Below are 19,439 nucleotides of genomic sequence, written 5' to 3' on the forward strand. Positions count from 1 at the left end.
TATGATCATAAGATAATATCCAAAAGTAAATTTTGTAAAAAAAAAATTCTATTTTTTCCGTATTTTACTTATAAATGGACTTATTTTTCTGCCAACCAACATTACATTCACTCTGTGGTTAAAGTTTTTAAAATTTATACAACTTTCTTAAACTATCTTGGATTTATACCAAACTTGGACAGAAGCTTGTTTATGATTAAAAGCTAGTATCTAGAAGGAAATTTTGTTAAAATTTTGTTCCATTTTTTCCGTATTTTACTTATAAATTGACTTAGTTTTTCTTCCAGTTAACATTACATACAGTCTGCAGTTTAAGTTTTTTATTAGATTCATAAACTATCCTGGATTTTTACCAAACTTGGACAGAAGCTACTTACAATCAAAAGATAGTATAGAGAGGAATATTTTTATTAATTTTTTTCCTCATTTTTGTTGAGCCTGCGATTAACAGCAAAAGTAGGCGAGACACTGGGTTCCGCGGACCCTTACAAGTTTTTAATGTTTAAAAACTGGTGGGAAAAGGCTGACTCATACTTTTACTTTATATTTACATTGGTAATGTTGGTATTATTTGGGTCTCAAATCGAAAAAAAAGAAATCTAGAATCTGCTTAAATTTTGGTAAATGACATTTCATGAGCTATTGAAGTCCTATATGAAAAGAAAAATGGGTGTTCTGGGGCAAATCATTTTACCTTGTATTGTAGGGAAAAAAACCAAGGAGTCCGAACATCTGACAAAAATTCCTAAACCTGACCTAAGTACATCCATAAGTTTCTGTCAAGAGTCAGCGACTCTTTTCACAAAAAAACTTACGATTTAAATTGATCGTAAGTTATACTGAAATGTGTATGACTTACTAGTATTTTTACTCTTAATTTTTTTTGTGAAAAGAGCTGCTGGTCTTCACAGAAACATTTCTCGAATTTTAGTGAAAAAAATATGGAGCCTTCCACTGATATCAGAGCCTAATGACTTGACATTGTGTTTTATTGGATTTGTCTTTTCTGAATCTGAAGCAATCTTGGTAACATTTTTGTCGAAAAAAAGAATAGCGATCCTACATTCTGTCGGCGGCGTCCACAAATATTCACTCTGTGGCTAAAGTTTTTGAAATTTTAATAACTTTCTTAAACTATCCTGGATTTCTACCAAACTTGGACAGAGGCTTGTTTATGATCATAAGATAGTATCCAGAAGTAAATTTTGTAAAAAAAAATTCCAGTTTTTCCATATTTTACTTATAAATGGACTTCGTTTTTCTGCCGGTTAACATTACATTCACTCTGTGGTTAAAAGTTATTAAAATTTTAATAACTTTCTTAAACTATCCTGGATTTGTACCAAACTTGGACAGAAGCTTGTTTATGATCATAAGATAGTATCCAGAATTAAATTTTGTAAAAAAAAAATTCCGTTTTTTTCCGTATTTTACTTATAAATGGACTTAGTTTTTCTTCCAGTTAACATTTCATACAGTACAAGTCTGCAGTTAAAGTTTTTATACGACGGCAAAAAAATTTTGTGGTCGTATATTGGTATGACGTTGGCGTCGTCGTCGTCGTCGTCGTCCGGCTTCGTCGTCCGAAGACACATTGGTTTTCGCACTCTAACTTTAGTTTAAGTGAATGGATCTCTATGAAATTTTACCATAAGGTTCAATACCACAAAAGGAAGGTGGGGATTGATTTTGTGGGTTATGGTACCAACAGTTAAGGAATTAGGGGCCAAAAAGGGGCCAAAAATAAGCATTTTTGTAACTTCCAGACATAACTTGTGTGTTAGTGTATGGATCAGGGCTTCCAAAACGGTCATATATTCCGGACTTGACCGAAACTTTCATAAAAAGACCGGCTGCTCTCAGCCTCAAACGGTCAAATAGAATTGGTGTGCCACATTTTGTTATTCAAGGCATTTTCATGAAACGGTCATTTCAATTTTTACCAACTATCGATCGATAAAAATGTCCGTTTGGGGCATGTCCGTTTGGGCATTTTAGTTTATAATTGTGGCAATCTATTTCACAAAGATATTTCGGTCATAATTGGGTTTAATAAAACAGAAGCAGCATATTTCAGATACTTTGAAGTGTCTCAGTTAGTCTAATCCTCTGGGTACATAAATGTACGGCTTGGTCTTTAGCTTGTGTACATCAATAAAAAGTAGAAAAAACACGTTTTCTTTTATTTAAATAACAACAAGCTGTCAAACAATTATCCCTTCAATAAGTTATATTGAAGCCATAAATCATTCACTGATTACAGGTTTGTTACCTTTGATGAGGTGTCCTTAGCTTGTCTTTATCAATAGAATTAATGATGCATAACAATGTACATAAAGGTAATCAGGTAAACGAGGTCAAACATGTAAGCGTGTATGGAACAACATCCTATTTAATTACGCTTCATAGATATTATTTTAAATGAGCATTCAGTTTAAAAAAGTATCCTGATATTTAAAAGTTATTCTTCAAATAAGGATATTTATAAATGAATAAGTATGATATATATTATTTTATTTAACACTGTACATCGTGTTAAATACTGGGGTACTCTCAAGGGGAAAATTTACTAAAATATATAGGAAACACACCGAGAATAGCTTCGCTTGGGTATAACCAAGCTGAGTTGTCCAATAAATAAGGGGGACGTTCTCTATTCTTGTTTTCATATTAAAAACTATAATTAAAATCATAAAGAATAATATCCAATCATGACAATCTCCGACTGTTATAAAGACTTTGTCTCAAATTGAACTTTACAAATCTGCCATCATGGGCAAACGTAAACGTGACGATTTCAGTGTCAAAAACAAAACTTAAAAATAACTTTGTAAAGCCTGGTTCGACAAATTTTCGAAAGTGAGCCGTTGTAGAGCACGCTAATAGCAATGACCACATTCAAGCTCTTAAATTAGAGACAGCTTCCAAAAGTAATCCAATTGTATCAGTATTTGAGAAAGTTCATGAAAAGACTGACAACGCAATGTGCACCTTGTTCCGTAATGCTTACTTTATTGCTAAAGAAAACTTACCAATGGACAAATTTCAGTCAATAAATGATTTAACTAAGTTAAATGGTGCCGTGATCACTTCTTAATTATATCAAGGGAACAATGCCTGCTCCGAATTTATTCAGACAATTTCCGATGTTATAGAGAAAGAGGTGATGTCCGACGTAAAGTTAAGTCCCGCCGTGGGAATTATGATCGACGAGTCAACTGATCTGGCTACGCAAAAACATTTAATTTTGTACTTATCATACCTCAAAGCTGGTGAACTGAAAATTAGTTTTACAAAACTTTTGAACTTGTCTTCTGGTACCGCCGTGTCAATTACTGCACATATAATTGCCTATTTAAAGTAATGTTATTCATTAAATTATTTATCAACTGAGTATGTTTTTATTTATTCCTTATTTTCTAAATCAGGTTGGGAAATTGTACAAAGAAAAATGTTATCACTGTTCAGTAGATTTTACACGGTTTAAAACAATATCCTTCATTGGGCCTCCTCAATGTTATCTATAAATACCGCATGAGTTGTAAAAGTCACGTGGTCAGGTAATCAATACACAAAAAGAAAAGAATCACGTGTATTGGTGATCAAGTTGTACTGCAATTAAAGCCAACATCAACAGTTTCAAATAAGATGGCCTTAATTTACAAAGTGTTAAGTACTCACAGAGAGAAGATAGATTATATAAACAGAAACAAAAACATGAGAACAGTCAGGTCCTGAAGCTGATTGATGCAATGATGGTTACTGTATTACGATACACAGAAAAATGACACAATACCGAGGATAATATTTTATTTATTTTTAGAATGAAGAAAACCAAACAGTTATAAATAATTTTATTGCATATAACACTACTAATTATTTAGACACATATATCAATTTATGCATCCTCTCAGTTACATTTAAGTATCCAGCTGATCATTGACCGTCAAAAATATTTCTTTGAAAAATGTCCGGCTGTCGTCAGGAAATTTTGGAAGCCCTGGTATGGATCTCTCTGACATTGTACCATAAGGTTCCATATCACAAAGGGAATGCTGGGATTGATTTTTGGGGGTAATTGCCTCCAAATTTTAGGAATTAGGGGCAAAAAAGGGGCAAAAAACAAGCATTTTTCTAGTTTCATGACAATAACTTGTGTGTAAGTGTATGGATCTCTCTGACATTGTACCATAAGGTTCCATATCACAAAGGGAATGCTGGGATTGATTTTTGGGGGTAATTGCCTCCAAATTTTAGGAATTAGGGGCCAAAAAGGGGCAAAAAACAAGCATTTTTCTAGTTTCATGACAATAACTTGTGTGTAAGTGTACGGATCTTTATGAAATTGTACTACAAGGTTCCATATCACAAAGGGAAAGCTGGAATTGATTTTGGGGGTAATTGCCCACAACGTTTAGGAAAAAGGGGCCAAAAATAAGCATTTTTCTAGTTTCCAGACAATAACTTGTGTTCAAGTGTATGGATCACTCTGAAATTGTACTGCAAGGTACCAAACCACAAAGGGAAGCCTGGGATTGATTTTGGGGGTAATTCCCTAGAAATTTGAGGAATAAGGGGCCATAAAGGGGCAAAAAAACAAGCATTTTTCTAGTTTCAGGACAATAACTTGTGTGTAAGTGTATGGATCTTTATGAAATTGTACTGCAAGGTTCCATATCACAAAGGCAAAGCTGGGTTTGAGTTTGGGGGTAATTGCCCTAAATGTTCATGAATTTGGGGCCAAAAAACAAGCATTTTTCTTGTTTCCAGACAATAACTTGTGTTCAAGTGTATGGATCTCTCTGAAATTGTACAGTTCATACATGTGAACCTCCTGACGGGAGTACAATAATCCCGTTTTCAGGGGTCTCCTCCCGACCTCCCGTTGAAGAAAAAAAAATCCCGTGTATGAAATATTTCATGAATGAAAAATTTCAGCCCAACATATCTGGTGTAACTGACATTACTGAAGTTATATTTTACCTGTAAATCAATTAACATGCATAATTATATGGCCTCACTTGTCACCTTGGGTGTCAAACATACTGGTAATAAACGATTTTAACTCAGGCTAACTGCCGTTGTGTAAAAAAAAATTGGTTTATTTAAAATGAATGTTGGGTTACTTCCCTTGATTTATCCTATTTTAAGTTACTTTCCTTTAAATAATGTAAATTTTTAAAAGAATATAAATAAAATATAAATTGAACAAATAATCACAAAAGGATGGTAATTAAATGATTTAGGACAAATAAAAAAATAATAATTTGAAAATTATTTGAGGGTTCTATACTTCCTTTCAAGGCTTAAATTGAAATTTATATAATAACTATGACCCATGATTTCAGTTTGAATGTGTTACTTATCATGCATTAAAAATCTACTTGCATAAAGATAAAAATAAAAGATCTACTTGCAGATAGATAAGCAAATGTTCTGATTGCAATGAATAATGGTTAAAAAGATATGACCTAAAAATTTAAAAGAACATACTGAAAAAGAAGAATGTTAGATTGAACAAGTTGAAAGTTTAAAAAGATAGAGAAAATTTATAAGTACAAAGGTACTATAAACATAATACATTCGGATGGAAAGTTGAAGAAAACACACTTTAACAGACAATTTCTACAGCACACGGTTACATTTACGACAGAATTTATGTCGATTAAAAACATCCTGATCTGAGTCCTAATCTCCAAAACTCACAGTCCATCACATGTATGTGTACTGCAAGGTACCATACCACAAAGGGAAGGCTGGGATTGAGTTTTGGGGTGATGAATCATAAGGGGGTTCAAAAAATTTTGGGGGGGGGATTTTTTTTTCCTTTTTTTCTTTAAAATTTTCCATTTTAAATTGGTTATTTCTGATTTATATGTAAAAGCAAATAATAATGATATGGTTTGAATAGATAAATTAAAAATTTTTAAGTTCTTAGACCACATTTATTCTGTGTCAGAAACCTATGCTGTGTCAAATATTTAATTACAATCCAAATTCAGTGCTGTATCAAGCTTGAATGTTGTGTCCATACTTGCCCCAACTGTTCAGGGTTCGACCTCTGCGGTCGTATCAAGCTGCGCCCCAGCGGAGCATTTTATTAAAACATTTATTAGATTCTTAAACCATCCTGGATTTTTACCAAACTTGGACAGAAGCTTCTTACAATCAAAAGATAGTATCTAGAGGAAAAGTTTTAATAATTTTTTCCCCATTTTTGTTGACAGCGATCCTACATTCAGTCGTTGTCTGAATTAAGGGATAAATCATCAAACAATGTAAAAATTATCTTCTTTATCATTTGTTCATTCAATCAATTTATGTTTCAACTCTTTTATAAATCTATAGATTTGATTCCATACTGTATACATTTTTACAAACATAACTTTTTCATACATTTCAAAAGTTTTATTTCATTAACTGTAAATCTATTATGTGCATTCCCCTATCACACCGAAAACATAGATAACAGCAAAAGTAGGCGAGACACTGGGTTCCGCGGAACCCTTACAAATTTTTTTAAAGCATTAAATCAAATGTTGTGATTGCTTAAAAACACCCCAAACAATTGAAGCAATGTTACTTTCATTTTGAGATACAATTAGTGAAATAACACATAGTTTTTACGATTCTGAAACAACAAAGGAATAAAAAAAAACATGAGATTTTCCATAAGCAGATAAGATGTTGATAGTTATAATTATGCTTATCAAGTCATTAATGTTAGTGTGTTTATGCTTATCAAGTCATTAATGTTAGTGTGTTTATGCTTATCAAGTCATTAATGTTAGTGTGTTTATGCTTATCAAGTCATTAATGTTAGTGTGTTTATGCTTATCAAGTCATTAATGTTAGTGTGTTTATGCTTATCAAGTCAATGATTAATGTTAGTGTGCTTATGCTTATCAAGTCATTAATGTTAGTGTGTATCTTTCTTTTTCAGCTTTAGATCTGTTAGAGAAAATGTTATGTTTCAATCCACACAAGAGGATCACGGTGGAACAATCATTGGAACATCCATATCTGGAACAATATTATGATCCTGCAGACGAACCTGTCGCAGAAGAACCTTTCACATTTGAAATGGAATTAGATGATCTACCCAAAGAACGATTAAAGGAACTCATATTCCAAGAAACACTTGATCTGAAAAAGAAAATGGGAATAGAAAGCTAGGTAAAAATATTAAAAGTGGCACATTGTAGATAATAGATTAACAGGTGGGAGAATCTGGATAGATGAACATTTTATATCTACAAATTTTTTCCATTGAATCTTTTTGAGGAAATCATATTCCCACCAATTTCTTGAAAAACTGCATGCATGATCTAAACCAGGGGTGTGGAAATACTTGTTGTGAACATTTGTCTGTGGGCAAGTTAAAATGTAAAAAAAAAAGTTACTTGCCCTGAATTTCCCAATAAATATTCAAGTATTTTGCTGTAAGCTTCTATGATTCTTAAAACTGTTTTGTATCACAATATACAATGATATAAATGATGTTTGTGATATTTTTTTATGTGTATAAATAAAAGGAGTTAACATCATTGAGACAGAAACCCAAAAACAAAAAAACATCTAGAAGGCAATTAATGTTTTGTCCATTCCCCCAGACACCTGTTTAATTTTACTGTTTTCTTGCATCTGACAAGCTTGGTGTTTTGCAGAACATTGATGGGCCTCCAAATTGTCCCTTCTATCTATTAATTTGCCAACAAATGAGTAAGACTTTGATCAGCAAGTTGTGAGTGTTTCCTAAAAATTGTGCAAAAATCTTATTTTCAGAAGTTTCTTAAATAGAGAGCCAGGTTCAATTTTTTAGGCCACAACGTCTAGAATTCTCCTTGCCTGCGTTTTCCATTTTTTTTCCTCGACTCATCATTGTTATTTTCATTCTGTTTGTCTTGATGACCCTGTCAAGGTGTTTTTATCAGGTATTTATTACATTGGTTGCAATGAATTACAGTGATCTCCATCCTAAATTTCAATCATGAAAAATTAAAATAACACTTCTGTGTGATGCCGGATAAAACCTAATCGACGATCCCAGATCAATGGACAAAGATAAAGCAATGTTTATGAGACCTGGGATCACATACTTATTTTTTTGTTTTGGTTATTGATCTATTTCTGTTTTTTTTTTAATACTTGTCGTCATGAACAATGATGTTTTGACTTAAGTATTTTTGTTTTTCACGTGTTGATCATTGGTTTCTATTTCATAAAGTAATACAGCCTAATAAGTTGTGGAAGTAAGTCTACATTTTTGTTTAAATTGAATTTGTCAAGTGTAATTTTTTATTGTCCACGGCAGGGCTTCCAAAATTTCCTGACGACAGCCGGACATTTTTCAAAGAAATATTTTTGACGGTCAATGATCAGCTGGATACTTAAATGTAACTGAGAGGATGCATAAATTGATATATGTGTCTAAATAATTAGTAGTGTTATATGCAATAAAATTATTTATAACTGTTTTGTTTTCTTCATTCTAAAAATAAATAAAATATTATCCTCGGTATTGTGTCATTTTTCTGTGTATCGTAATACAGTAACCATCATTGCATCAATCAGCTTCAGTACCTGACTGTTCTCATGTTTTTGTTTCTGTTTATATAATCTATCTTCTCTCTGTGAGTACTTAACACTTTGTAAATTAAGGCCATCTTATTTGAAACTGTTGATGTTGGCTTTAATTGCAGTACAACTTGATCATCAATACACGTGATACTTTTCTTTTTGTGTATTGATTACCTGACCACGTGACTTTTACAACTGATGCGGTATTTATAGATAACATTGAGGAGGCCCGATGAAGGATATTGTTTTAAACCGTGTAAAATCTACTGAACAGTGATAACATTTTTCTTTGTACAATTTCCCAACCTGATTTAGAAAATAAGGAATAAATAAAAACATACTCAGTTGATAAATAATTTAATGAATAACAACATGATATTTTATGTAAGCATATAACAACAATAAAATGTCAGAAGAGCACAATGCTGACAAACACACGCAATAAATATTACAATGAGCACATTGAAAAGAAGCACAGATCACAGCACAAGATTAGAGTTCATTTAGTCTAATTAAAGATTTTACATTCATGAGCTTGCTAAATGCATTGTTCTGATAAACATGGCGGTTACGAACGGATTGCCATTTGCGGATAGCAGGAACAGGGTCAAAGTTTTTAACATCTACACCTACTAAGCTTATCCTCATAAGTTGATCTAAAGCGTCAATACCTAGACTACACCTTAGTCGATCATAATTCCCACGGCGGGACTTAACTTTACGTCGGACATCACCTCTTTCTCTATAACATCGGAAATTGTCTGAATAAATTCGGAGCAGGCATTGTTCTCTTGATATAATTTAGAAGTGATCACGGCACCATTTAACTTAGTTAAATCATTTATTGACTGAAATTTGTCCATTGGTTTTTCCTATATATTTTAGTAAATTTTCCCCTTGAGAGTACCCCAGTATTTAACACGATGTACAGTGTTAAATAAAATAATATATATCATACTTATTCATTTATAAATATCCTTATTTGAAGAATAACTTTTAAATATCAGGATACTTTTAAAACTGAATGCTCATTTAAAATAATATCTATAAAGCGTAATTAAATAGGATGTTGTTCCATACACGCTTACATGTTTGACCTCGTTTACCGGATTACCTTTATGTACATTGTTATGCATCATTAATTCTATTGATAAAGATAAGCTAAGGACACCTCATCAAAGGTAACAAACCTGTAATCAGTGAATGATTTATGGCTTCAATATAACTTATTGAAGGGATAATTGTTTGACAGCTTGTTGTTATTTAAATAAAAGAAAACGTGTTTTTTCTACTTTTTATTGATGTACACAAGCTAAAGACCAAGCCGTACATTTATGTACCCAGAGGATTAGACTAACTGAGACACTTCAAAGTATCTGAAATATGCTGCTTCTGTTTTATTAAACCCAATTATGACCGAAATATCTTTGTGAAATAGATTGCCACAATTATAAACTAAAATGCCCAAACGGACATGCCCAAAGCCCCAAACGGACATTTTTATCGATCGATAGGCCTAGTTGGTAAAAATTGAAATGACCGTTTCATGAAAATGCCTTGAATAACAAAATGTGGCACACCAATTCTATTTGACCGTTTGAGGCTGAGAGCAGCCGGTCTTTTTATGAAAGTTTCGGTCAAGTCCGGAATATATGACCGTTTTGGAAGCCCTGGTCCACGGGCAACCTAGATAAAAAAAAATAACTTGTCAGGTTGTTCAAATGTACGGGTCGGGCAAGTCGGGCATAGCATTTCAACACCCCTGTCTAAACCAACTTTACACAAATAATATATGACAGTTTTTGATATAGATCGTTTCATTTGGTTGCTTTTTGATTAACATTTACCCCACATCCTCCTCTTGTTGAAAATCTGTAACTCCTGTAGATAGATCAAAATTCTGACTGCTTTAGCTAGATAAGATCAGATAAGGAAACGGTATAAATTAATTTGTTGTAAATTGGAGTAAAAATGTTGTCAGTTTGAAAAATTATGTGTACATAGTAAATTTTCTAAAGAAACACAAAATATCTTACACAATTTGTATATAAACATAAGAAGATGTGGTAGGATTGCCAATGAGACAACTTTCCACCAGAGACCAAGTGACATAGAAGTTGATAACTATAGGTCGCTGTACGGCCTTCAACAATGAGCTAAACCCATACCACATAGTAGGTAAGCTATAAAAGGCCCCGGAATAACAAATGTAGACAAATCAAACAAGAAAACTAACGCCTGATTTACATTCAAAACAAAAAACGAAAAACAAATATGATATATAGCAACAAACGACAACCACTTAATAACAGGCTTCTGACTTAGGACAGGCACATACAGAATGTGGCTGTGTTAAACATGCATGAATATTACCACGACTTCAAGTGGCCAACAATCAGGCAATTACACAACAGAAAATTATTTGATAAAGAAACATGCACAGCTTTTACGGCAAAATACATCAATCAAAACTGAATTGAAAGTTGGATAAAACATTCACTTTAATGAAACAGTTGTTAATAAATTAGGTAAACAAGATCTGAAAAAAAGGTATTGAAAATGATGTAAAATGCAATTTAAACAATTAAACAAAGATCACTAGATTGAAAAAGTGTCCACCTAATTAGAGAAATTCTACGAGTTGATAATATATTTTTTCTTCTGGAAATTAACCAAAAAAGTTAGTTTACTAAGAGGTTTTTGTCACATCAACTTGAAACTTAGAATACATGTTTAATGTGTCAGAGATGAATATTTTGAATTATTTAACAAATAACTATTTTATCCTTATTTCAAGGTAAACTGAACACGAACAAAGGAAAGTGCAAACTGGACAAGGTGACCTATGGACACACATTCATGTTAATATTTATCTCCAAATCGGTATCACTAACTACATATTAACTGAATTGTTTTATGTTTCAGGTAAAGAAGATATTTACTTAGAGAAGATATAACATCATATCATAATCAGCTGGAATATTCCAAAATCATCATCAAAAAGTCATAGGACAATCTTTGTCATCAAGAAGCTTCATGTCAAAGCTGTTTCATCAAGAAGCTTGAATTCAAGCTAGTGTATTCATATGACCTATATCTTACAAGTATTTATTTCCATGTCGACCATGAAAATTTTATAAATGTGATAGTATTTTTCACTTTTTGATATCATTTGTCATGACATTTTTCGCTTTATTTCTTCTTTTTCTATAAACATTCATTTTGGAGTATTTTTCACTTACTATTTTGTTTTTTTACCTTTTTCGGTATTCTAACGTTAGAAGAAATTAGAACAGAATATACATAGATTAAGAGTTTTAAGAGCAGGAATTTAGATAATTTTTTAGAATTTGTTTTTCATTTTTGATACAGAATTTAGTTTTCAGCAGCTGATAGATATAAATTTGCAGCTGTTTTTTTTTTTTTTTTTTTTTAAATTGATTTTTGAAATCAGATAGTAAAAATTGCTGTAAGTTTTCCTTTGAAGTTTCCATATATTAAAAAAAAAAGAATGAATATCTCCATTACTAAATCTCCTACTTTGTTGACAAATTTTCCATATTCCCCGTTATTTGTCTAAATTAACTGTTTGTCCTGTAGAATATGACAAATCAAAGTCACAATGATTTTTTTACATGATAAATAAAAAATGTCCAAGATACTTGAAACATTGTATTAGTATCAGTCAAGTTTGTTGTTCGGTTTGTCTGATGAATTGATTCATTTCGCTGACATAATGTCAAATGAACGGAGTTATGAGATGGAAAGAACTACTGCGGAGCATTGTGGAGCTTTTTGATTCTTTAATTTTTGGATTATTTTGAAAGTTTGAAGATGTAGGTCATACCCAAAATATATTCAAACATTAATCTTAGGTAGGGAGATCTTCAAGTTTGGAGGTTTGAAAAGTGTTACCTATGATAAAAATAAATCATTTAAATAAGGTCAATTTCAGAATTAGATAAGGAAAAGGAAACTTTAACGTAAGTGATATGCTTGTGATGTGTAATAAATTATGTTATGCTTGAATGAATTTTATGTATTAGTTAGCAGAGAAAAACAAAATGATAAGTTCTTCCAAAATCTGTTCAATAGATTTTATCTTTCATTCCAACTGTTTAGGAAATTGAATCATCGCTTATTGTAGATATGTAATTTAGAGTAAATTTTCTGTCAATATATCTTTGTATAGCATATAGAAATATACATGTACACTGTATATCTTCTGAAGTTATGTTTATATTACCAGTATCGTGGATAGTCACAACTCATATCATAGGTACATTTATGATATTGTAGCATATTCATATAATTAAGCATTGTTCATGTTGAAGACAAGAAATGAAAAGATGTTTGATACTTAATAATCGTTCTCCTCTGTATAAAATTGTTCAATAGATTTTCTGTATAAACATGTTATCTGTTTTTCTGACACAAAATTTATAGCATTTGTAAAGAGTACCATCATATGTTTTTTGAAAATATTACCCAGAATGCTTTAGCTTCTGAAATGGTAAAGTATTTCTACATTTTTTAAAATGGAAATACTGGCACAGATCCAAATTTGACATTAATGACTATGTCAATTCAATGATCTGGAGTTTCTAATGAGTAGTTTTTGGAGCTATTTCATACAATGGATATATTTAAAGAAAAATTACAAGAATATTATTGCAGTAATTAATGTATACATCTTGCCTGTATTTGGAATTTTAGTTGTACGATGATGTGTCCATTTCTAAGGTTGAATGTTCAATACACAAGGGCATATGGAATACCACAATGTTTCATCTAAGACAATGTCAAAAGTCACAGCACTATTTTACACATTTTTTTTTATGTCATTTACCAAGGTGTATCTATATTTCAGTTTAATTTAAATTTCCATTCCATTTATTAGTTGTCAACTCAAAATTATTAGAATCATTTTCATGTCATTACTGCAATATTTGTTCAACTTGAAGACAGCTAGTTTTTACATAGATGTATTGTCAATCATTTCATTGTCTTTGTAAGAAAGTTCTTACTTTAATTATGATCTTTGTTACATCTGTTGCTTTGGAAAATGAAGGTGTTTATTAATATCAACATTTGGGCAGGTTAGAATTTGAAAATTTTTAAATAGTAATTTACGATTTTGAAATAAGGTAGAATTTGTGTCGTAAGAGAATATTAGATGGCTAGATTCACTAGAAAAAAAATAGTGATTATTTTTAAAGAGATATTTTGCCTTTTGATCAGTTTTTGGTACAATTAGATTTATTAAATTCATTCCTTGCATATTCATGTTTAAGAATCTCATAACAAGATGCATTTTATCAAATTGTAATCATGATTATTTTTTTTTTGAAATTCTGATATTAAAAAAAATTCCCAAATTCTCATAACAGGAGGCATTTTATCAAATTGTAATCATGATTATTTTTTTTTCAAATTCTGATATTAAAAACAATTTCCAAATTCTCATCATTTTAATAAATAATGTAAATTTGATTTAGCCAGTATATATAGTGTAACTCTGTGATAAATTACTATTGCAGCTGATTTGTACGAGTGTGTTCAAAGTATTTAAAATTTGATTTATTCACCATGAGGTCAATTTTTGCTTTGTTGACTACCTTTTGGTGTGGTAACAGTTGTCATGAGAAACCAGTCAGGTAATGCAATAGGCAATACAAGAATGTTTGTAAAAATCTGCTTCTCCAAAAGTTTTTTATTACCATTGCAAATAATGAGATCATTATTACCTCACAAAAAAGCAAACTTTGGTGGATAGTTGTCTCATTGGCAATCATACTACATCCCCTTATTTTTATTAAGTTTTATGTTTTCACTACATCTCCAAATACTTCAGCTGTAATAACTCGTTTTTTTCTGTCATTCATATTTGCAGATTTTATAACAACATTAACCTGGACAGATTCATCACAATTGAAGCAGTAGAGCATGCCAATCCTCCTTCTGGATGGAGGTCTATCGATTTATTTTCTCATGGTTTTTTAAAAATCATTTTGGGGTCATTCCAGCAATACTAAATAAATTCTGATTACTGATTGCAACACAATGTACATGACTATTTTACAATTTCAAAAAATAAAAAAAATCGAAATTGATTAATTCAAATTTGATAGACCTGTAAATCAGAGAATTATAACTCTTAGTGCCCTAAAAGTTTTTAGTTTTTGTTTTGTACCTGCCTGTCAATTTACCTCAGTTTTGTAAGCATTTTCTTCCTTTAATTGACGCATATTGTTAACTTTTTACTCCATGTAACATGCTGGTAGAATAGATAATGATGTTGTGAGGAAGATCAACGTTTTTTTCTTCTTCATTGATATATATTTTTTTTGTTATGATAGATAGAATTGTATAAATATTAAGGAATGTATGTATTTCATTTACAATATTGTTGTTGACAATTGCTGACTTTAATGGTTAGATCAGCTCAGTTCATGACCAGTGTTCAGAATGGCATCTGTAGAAGAAGTTTCTCAGACTTTGACTACCGTTAAATTAAATAGCATTTTGGTTAAAATTGGCCTTCCTGCACTATCAAGGATGTCTTAAAAAGTCCTATTATTGCTGTCTTTCATCTCAAAGTCACAGTAAGGCCTTCAACATGGAGCAAAATACCCAGGGGTCACCACACCAGACGAAGAGAGCGACATTATTGCCCTAGGATTCCCCACTTTGCTTTACAGAAGCTCCAAGAAGTTTATGTCGCCCTGGATTTTCAGTGATTTTTGAAGTTCACACCTTACCGAGAGTTTAGACAGCTCCTAGCACTTGAAATATTTGCTGATGTGAATTGAAGGGCACAGATTGAGTGTTGTATCAACAAATTGCTGACTAACAGGCAAAGACATTTAACAAATACTGTAACAATTTGTCTGTCATTCTTTGGGAACGAGATGAGAACATATGTGTTCACGCTTAAACTATGGGATGCAGCAAGCTTTGATTACTGCTGTTTTAAGCTGACAGATATTATGTACATACTTTTTGACCTTTTAAACAGTCATGAAGACTATTTGAAGGATGTCTAAAAACATGTGACTGCTGAAGTACGACGATGTGTTTTTCTATGGATGTTGTTCTTAACGGACAAAAATCATGGACTGTTCTGATCTAGCTTTGGATTTTGTTATATTGTAAATGGTGTTGAACTCAGCGACCATTTGATAGTGTGAACTCTGAACTCTGATCTCACAGACCACTTACATTTTTTCAAAACTTTTGTTATGAAATATTGAAAAAGTAAAATCCTGATTAATACATTATTTTAGCTTTTTTTCGACATCAAATCTCTTGTACAAAAATGAATACAGATAGTCATTCAGGTTGTTTTTAACCTTTGATCTTGACCTTAACCTTTTGACAATTTGGGATAGGAAGCAGCTTTTCATTTATCTTTCAATCATTCCAGTCATGTGACGTAAATATCTTATTGACAATGTGTAATATATTGTATTATATCTATCGTTGTTAAGATTTAGTTTGCATGTAACATGTAGTAAGTAAATCATGAATATATAAATTCAGATATAGTGTAGTGCATACTTATTACTTATATCAAATAGTAATTTTTATGTCAGAGGGAAAGACTGATAGAATAGTTGTACTTAAATATAATTTTGATACAAATGATGTTAAAAACACACTCGAAATATTTTTGGTTTATAAAAATCCATGTGCATCTTTTGGACCTTTTTCTAATGTTTTTTTTTATTTTTGATTTACAAATATACAAAAACAAATCAAAAAGGAAACCAAAGAACCAGGAAGGAATAAAAATGGTTTCTAATTTCTCTCCGCTTGGTCACCTGTAATTTGTCTTGGTGATAAGCTTTAACTTTCTAATTTTTCACTGATGACAAGTCTATAGTAGATGCTTATATATTTTGGGTGAGGTACTTTTCACATCAACAGTTATTAAATTGACAAAAGTCATGTATTAACCATTCAGAAAAAAAACAACAACTGGAAAACAAGATTCAAATCCATTGTCTTAAATGGGAAGTTTCAGATGTTGAAATACCAATGTTGGGTTTAATTCTTAGTGGCATCTTGCTTTGTTTTATCAATTGCCACCGTCCATTTCATGGTGATGTATTAGCTAGTATAGTGATATCACCAGGGGACATGACAAAAAAAAAAGAGGCTGAAGACATTAAAGATTTCAAATTAATATTGTTTATACATATATTACTGTTAAGAAGAGTTACATCCCTTTATGAGTTTTGACGGGTTATTTTTGTTTTAAATATTTATAAGCTTAAATTCTAATACTTGGCAGCAAGAATAGGGTTACAATCCTCATCCTCTTGGACTTTTAGAAAGGTGTAGATGAAAATGACAAAATGATCCTTGATAAGAAGAATAGATTTTTAACACAATTTGTCATATAAACCTTATCGAGAAAAAATAAAAATATATAAAATATATTCAACAAAAATAATCATTATTATATATGGCCATATTTTAGTCCACGTCCACTGATTGATTACACGTTGACAGATTTATAGCTGTGATAATTTACAGAATATATTTATTTTCACTTAGTGCTTATTCATTAAAAAATCTTAAGATTTTTTTTAAGAAGCACAGAAGACCAGAAATGGAGGCCACAAATATAAGAAGCTTTTCATGTTGTAATTAATCACCTATTTAAATTAAAGAATTGTGTTTCAAAATAGTCAAACTATATCAGCTGCATATAATATGATAAATTGCTGGGTTTGTGAAAAAAGAGACCACAAAATCATATTTTTTCAAGTAATAAATGTCTTTATATTAAAAAACATTAAAAAGCTAATTTGTAAATTTTTGATGTGGCCTCATCACAGTAAAAATGGCAGTGAATGTTTAATTATGTATACATACTTATTAAGAATCTCACATTTATTTGTGCTTGTACCACATGACAGTCATTCAAGAATTTGTAAATGAAAATATTGAAATGGAGCTTGAATAAATAGTCTCCCCTTATTTTGTAATGATTTATGAGTGATGACAAGAATTGACAGATCTTAAAATTTTCCAATATTACGTAAATTTCTTCCTTTTTCTTAACATGTGAAAGTTATTTTTTTAAACTTAACCTGTCACAGCACATGCATAAACTTCTATTTTTAGTTATCTTTAAAATTAAAGTCGTTGCATTGAAACTGGAACTGATGGTAGCAAGAATCACTATTCTGTGTTAAATGTATAATGCTAACGATGTAGAAATAAACATATTGAGATAAAAATGTAGTTATTAAAAAATGAAAGTACATACTGTAAGATAAAAGCGGCTATGTGAATTGATAGAATAATAAGTTCAAGTTTAAACCATAGTTACCAAATTAAAAAAGTTTATTATGTAATATATTGTTTATAACATCTCAAGATTTTGAAATCAAGCTCAAAAGAAATTTGCCTTTTTGTATTTGTAATTCACAGAATAAATCGTTATTTGAATATATATTTCATTCTTGAAAAGTTTGAAGTATATCTCAAATATATACTGGCCTTATTAAAAATTCAATTGCGAAATAGTGATAGATTTTTTTATAACTATAAAGTAGTAAAAAAATTTGGCAAGATCAAACAATCTTTAGCTTTCTATTTCACTCCAGCACAATCTGTATGTAAAATTGGTACAATAAAATAGTTGATATTCAAAAAATAGATTTGTAAAGTCCAAAATAATATAGTATGGGAAAGATAGAAGAATAGTCATAAAGTACTAAAATTTGTTAAGTTGTTAAAAAAATATTAATATGTTGTATACAGGTATATTCTAAAGTGCTTTTTATATTTGTTGAAACTTTATATTAATTCTTGTGCTATATGGTGTAAAAATTAAGAAATAACTACTGTTATTGTTTTTGTCGTAGAATTTTTACCCAATACCATTAATATTGTTATAATGTGTATTTTTGTACTTTTTTGCTGTACTTATCATTAAAATTTAAACTAGGTAGCAGTTTGTGTTGTTTTTTCTTTATCAAACTGAAGATACATTGACCTCCAGATGTCCTTCATCTTAGCAGGGACATTAAAATACTGGGGGTTCATGCATCTGTCTAATCGTGTAAGGTTCCTACTGCTATATTTCTTGTCAAATTCTAATGAAATTTATGAAATTTTTGATATAACACAGCAACATCTTGGACAAATTTGAAAATCAGCATGGATCAACTATTTTAACAGAAGTTATGCCGCTTGGATATGTAAATTTTATGAATGAACTGTTGACACAGAGATAGGTCTTGCTTTTTGTAATTTTGATAGTAAAATGCAAATGTTGAAATATAAATGGCAATATTTATACATATGAACTAAATATTTACAGCGGCAGCATAAACTATTTGTATAAAGCTTTATATATCAGAAGTTAGATGACCTGGATGCTTCAAACCTTATGTTACAATGTTTCTGTTATATGTTTATATGTATGTCCATTGTCCTTCACCTCATTTTTTATTACGAGTAATATGATAACTTAATAATATTTGATATACGGAATTCAAGCAAGGTCTACTTGTCCCGCAGACAGGGTTCACCTGACCTCGTCCTTATTTCATGGATGAGAGATCAAGGTTACGTTTTCATAGTCCAGTGTGTATCGAAGATACTATAAGCAATAGGTCAACTGTATTGTATTGGTGTATGGAATGACTTTTGGGTTTCATCTGACATTGACCTTATTTTCCTGGTTCATTGGTCAAAGTTAGGTTTTGGTAGTTTGATCTGTTTCCCAGGTACTATACACAAAATATAAACTATTGTATGTATGGCATGATTGTTAGGTGTACATGTCCATCAGGCAAGTTTCATTTGACCTTTACCTTTTTTCATGGTTCATTGGACAA

General features: G+C 31.0%; 1 protein-coding gene across 1 annotated transcript in view; it reads left to right on the forward strand.

Annotated features, from left to right (window-relative positions):
- LOC127712766 (mitogen-activated protein kinase 1-like) overlaps window positions 1–18,547 on the forward strand; it is an 85,016-nt gene extending 66,469 nt beyond the window's left edge. Inside the window, exons 9-10 of the mRNA XM_052219386.1 lie at window positions 6,944–7,176; window positions 11,506–18,547. Of these exons, the coding sequence (XP_052075346.1) occupies window positions 6,944–7,176 (233 nt within the window). The 3' untranslated portion in view covers window positions 11,506–18,547. The remainder of the gene's footprint in view (window positions 1–6,943; window positions 7,177–11,505) is intronic.
- The last annotated feature ends 892 nt before the right edge of the window (window positions 18,548–19,439 follow it).

Source organism: Mytilus californianus, unplaced genomic scaffold, assembly GCF_021869535.1.
Source record: "Mytilus californianus isolate M0D057914Y unplaced genomic scaffold, xbMytCali1.0.p SCAF_8, whole genome shotgun sequence".
Lineage (NCBI taxonomy): Eukaryota > Metazoa > Mollusca > Bivalvia > Mytilida > Mytilidae > Mytilus > Mytilus californianus.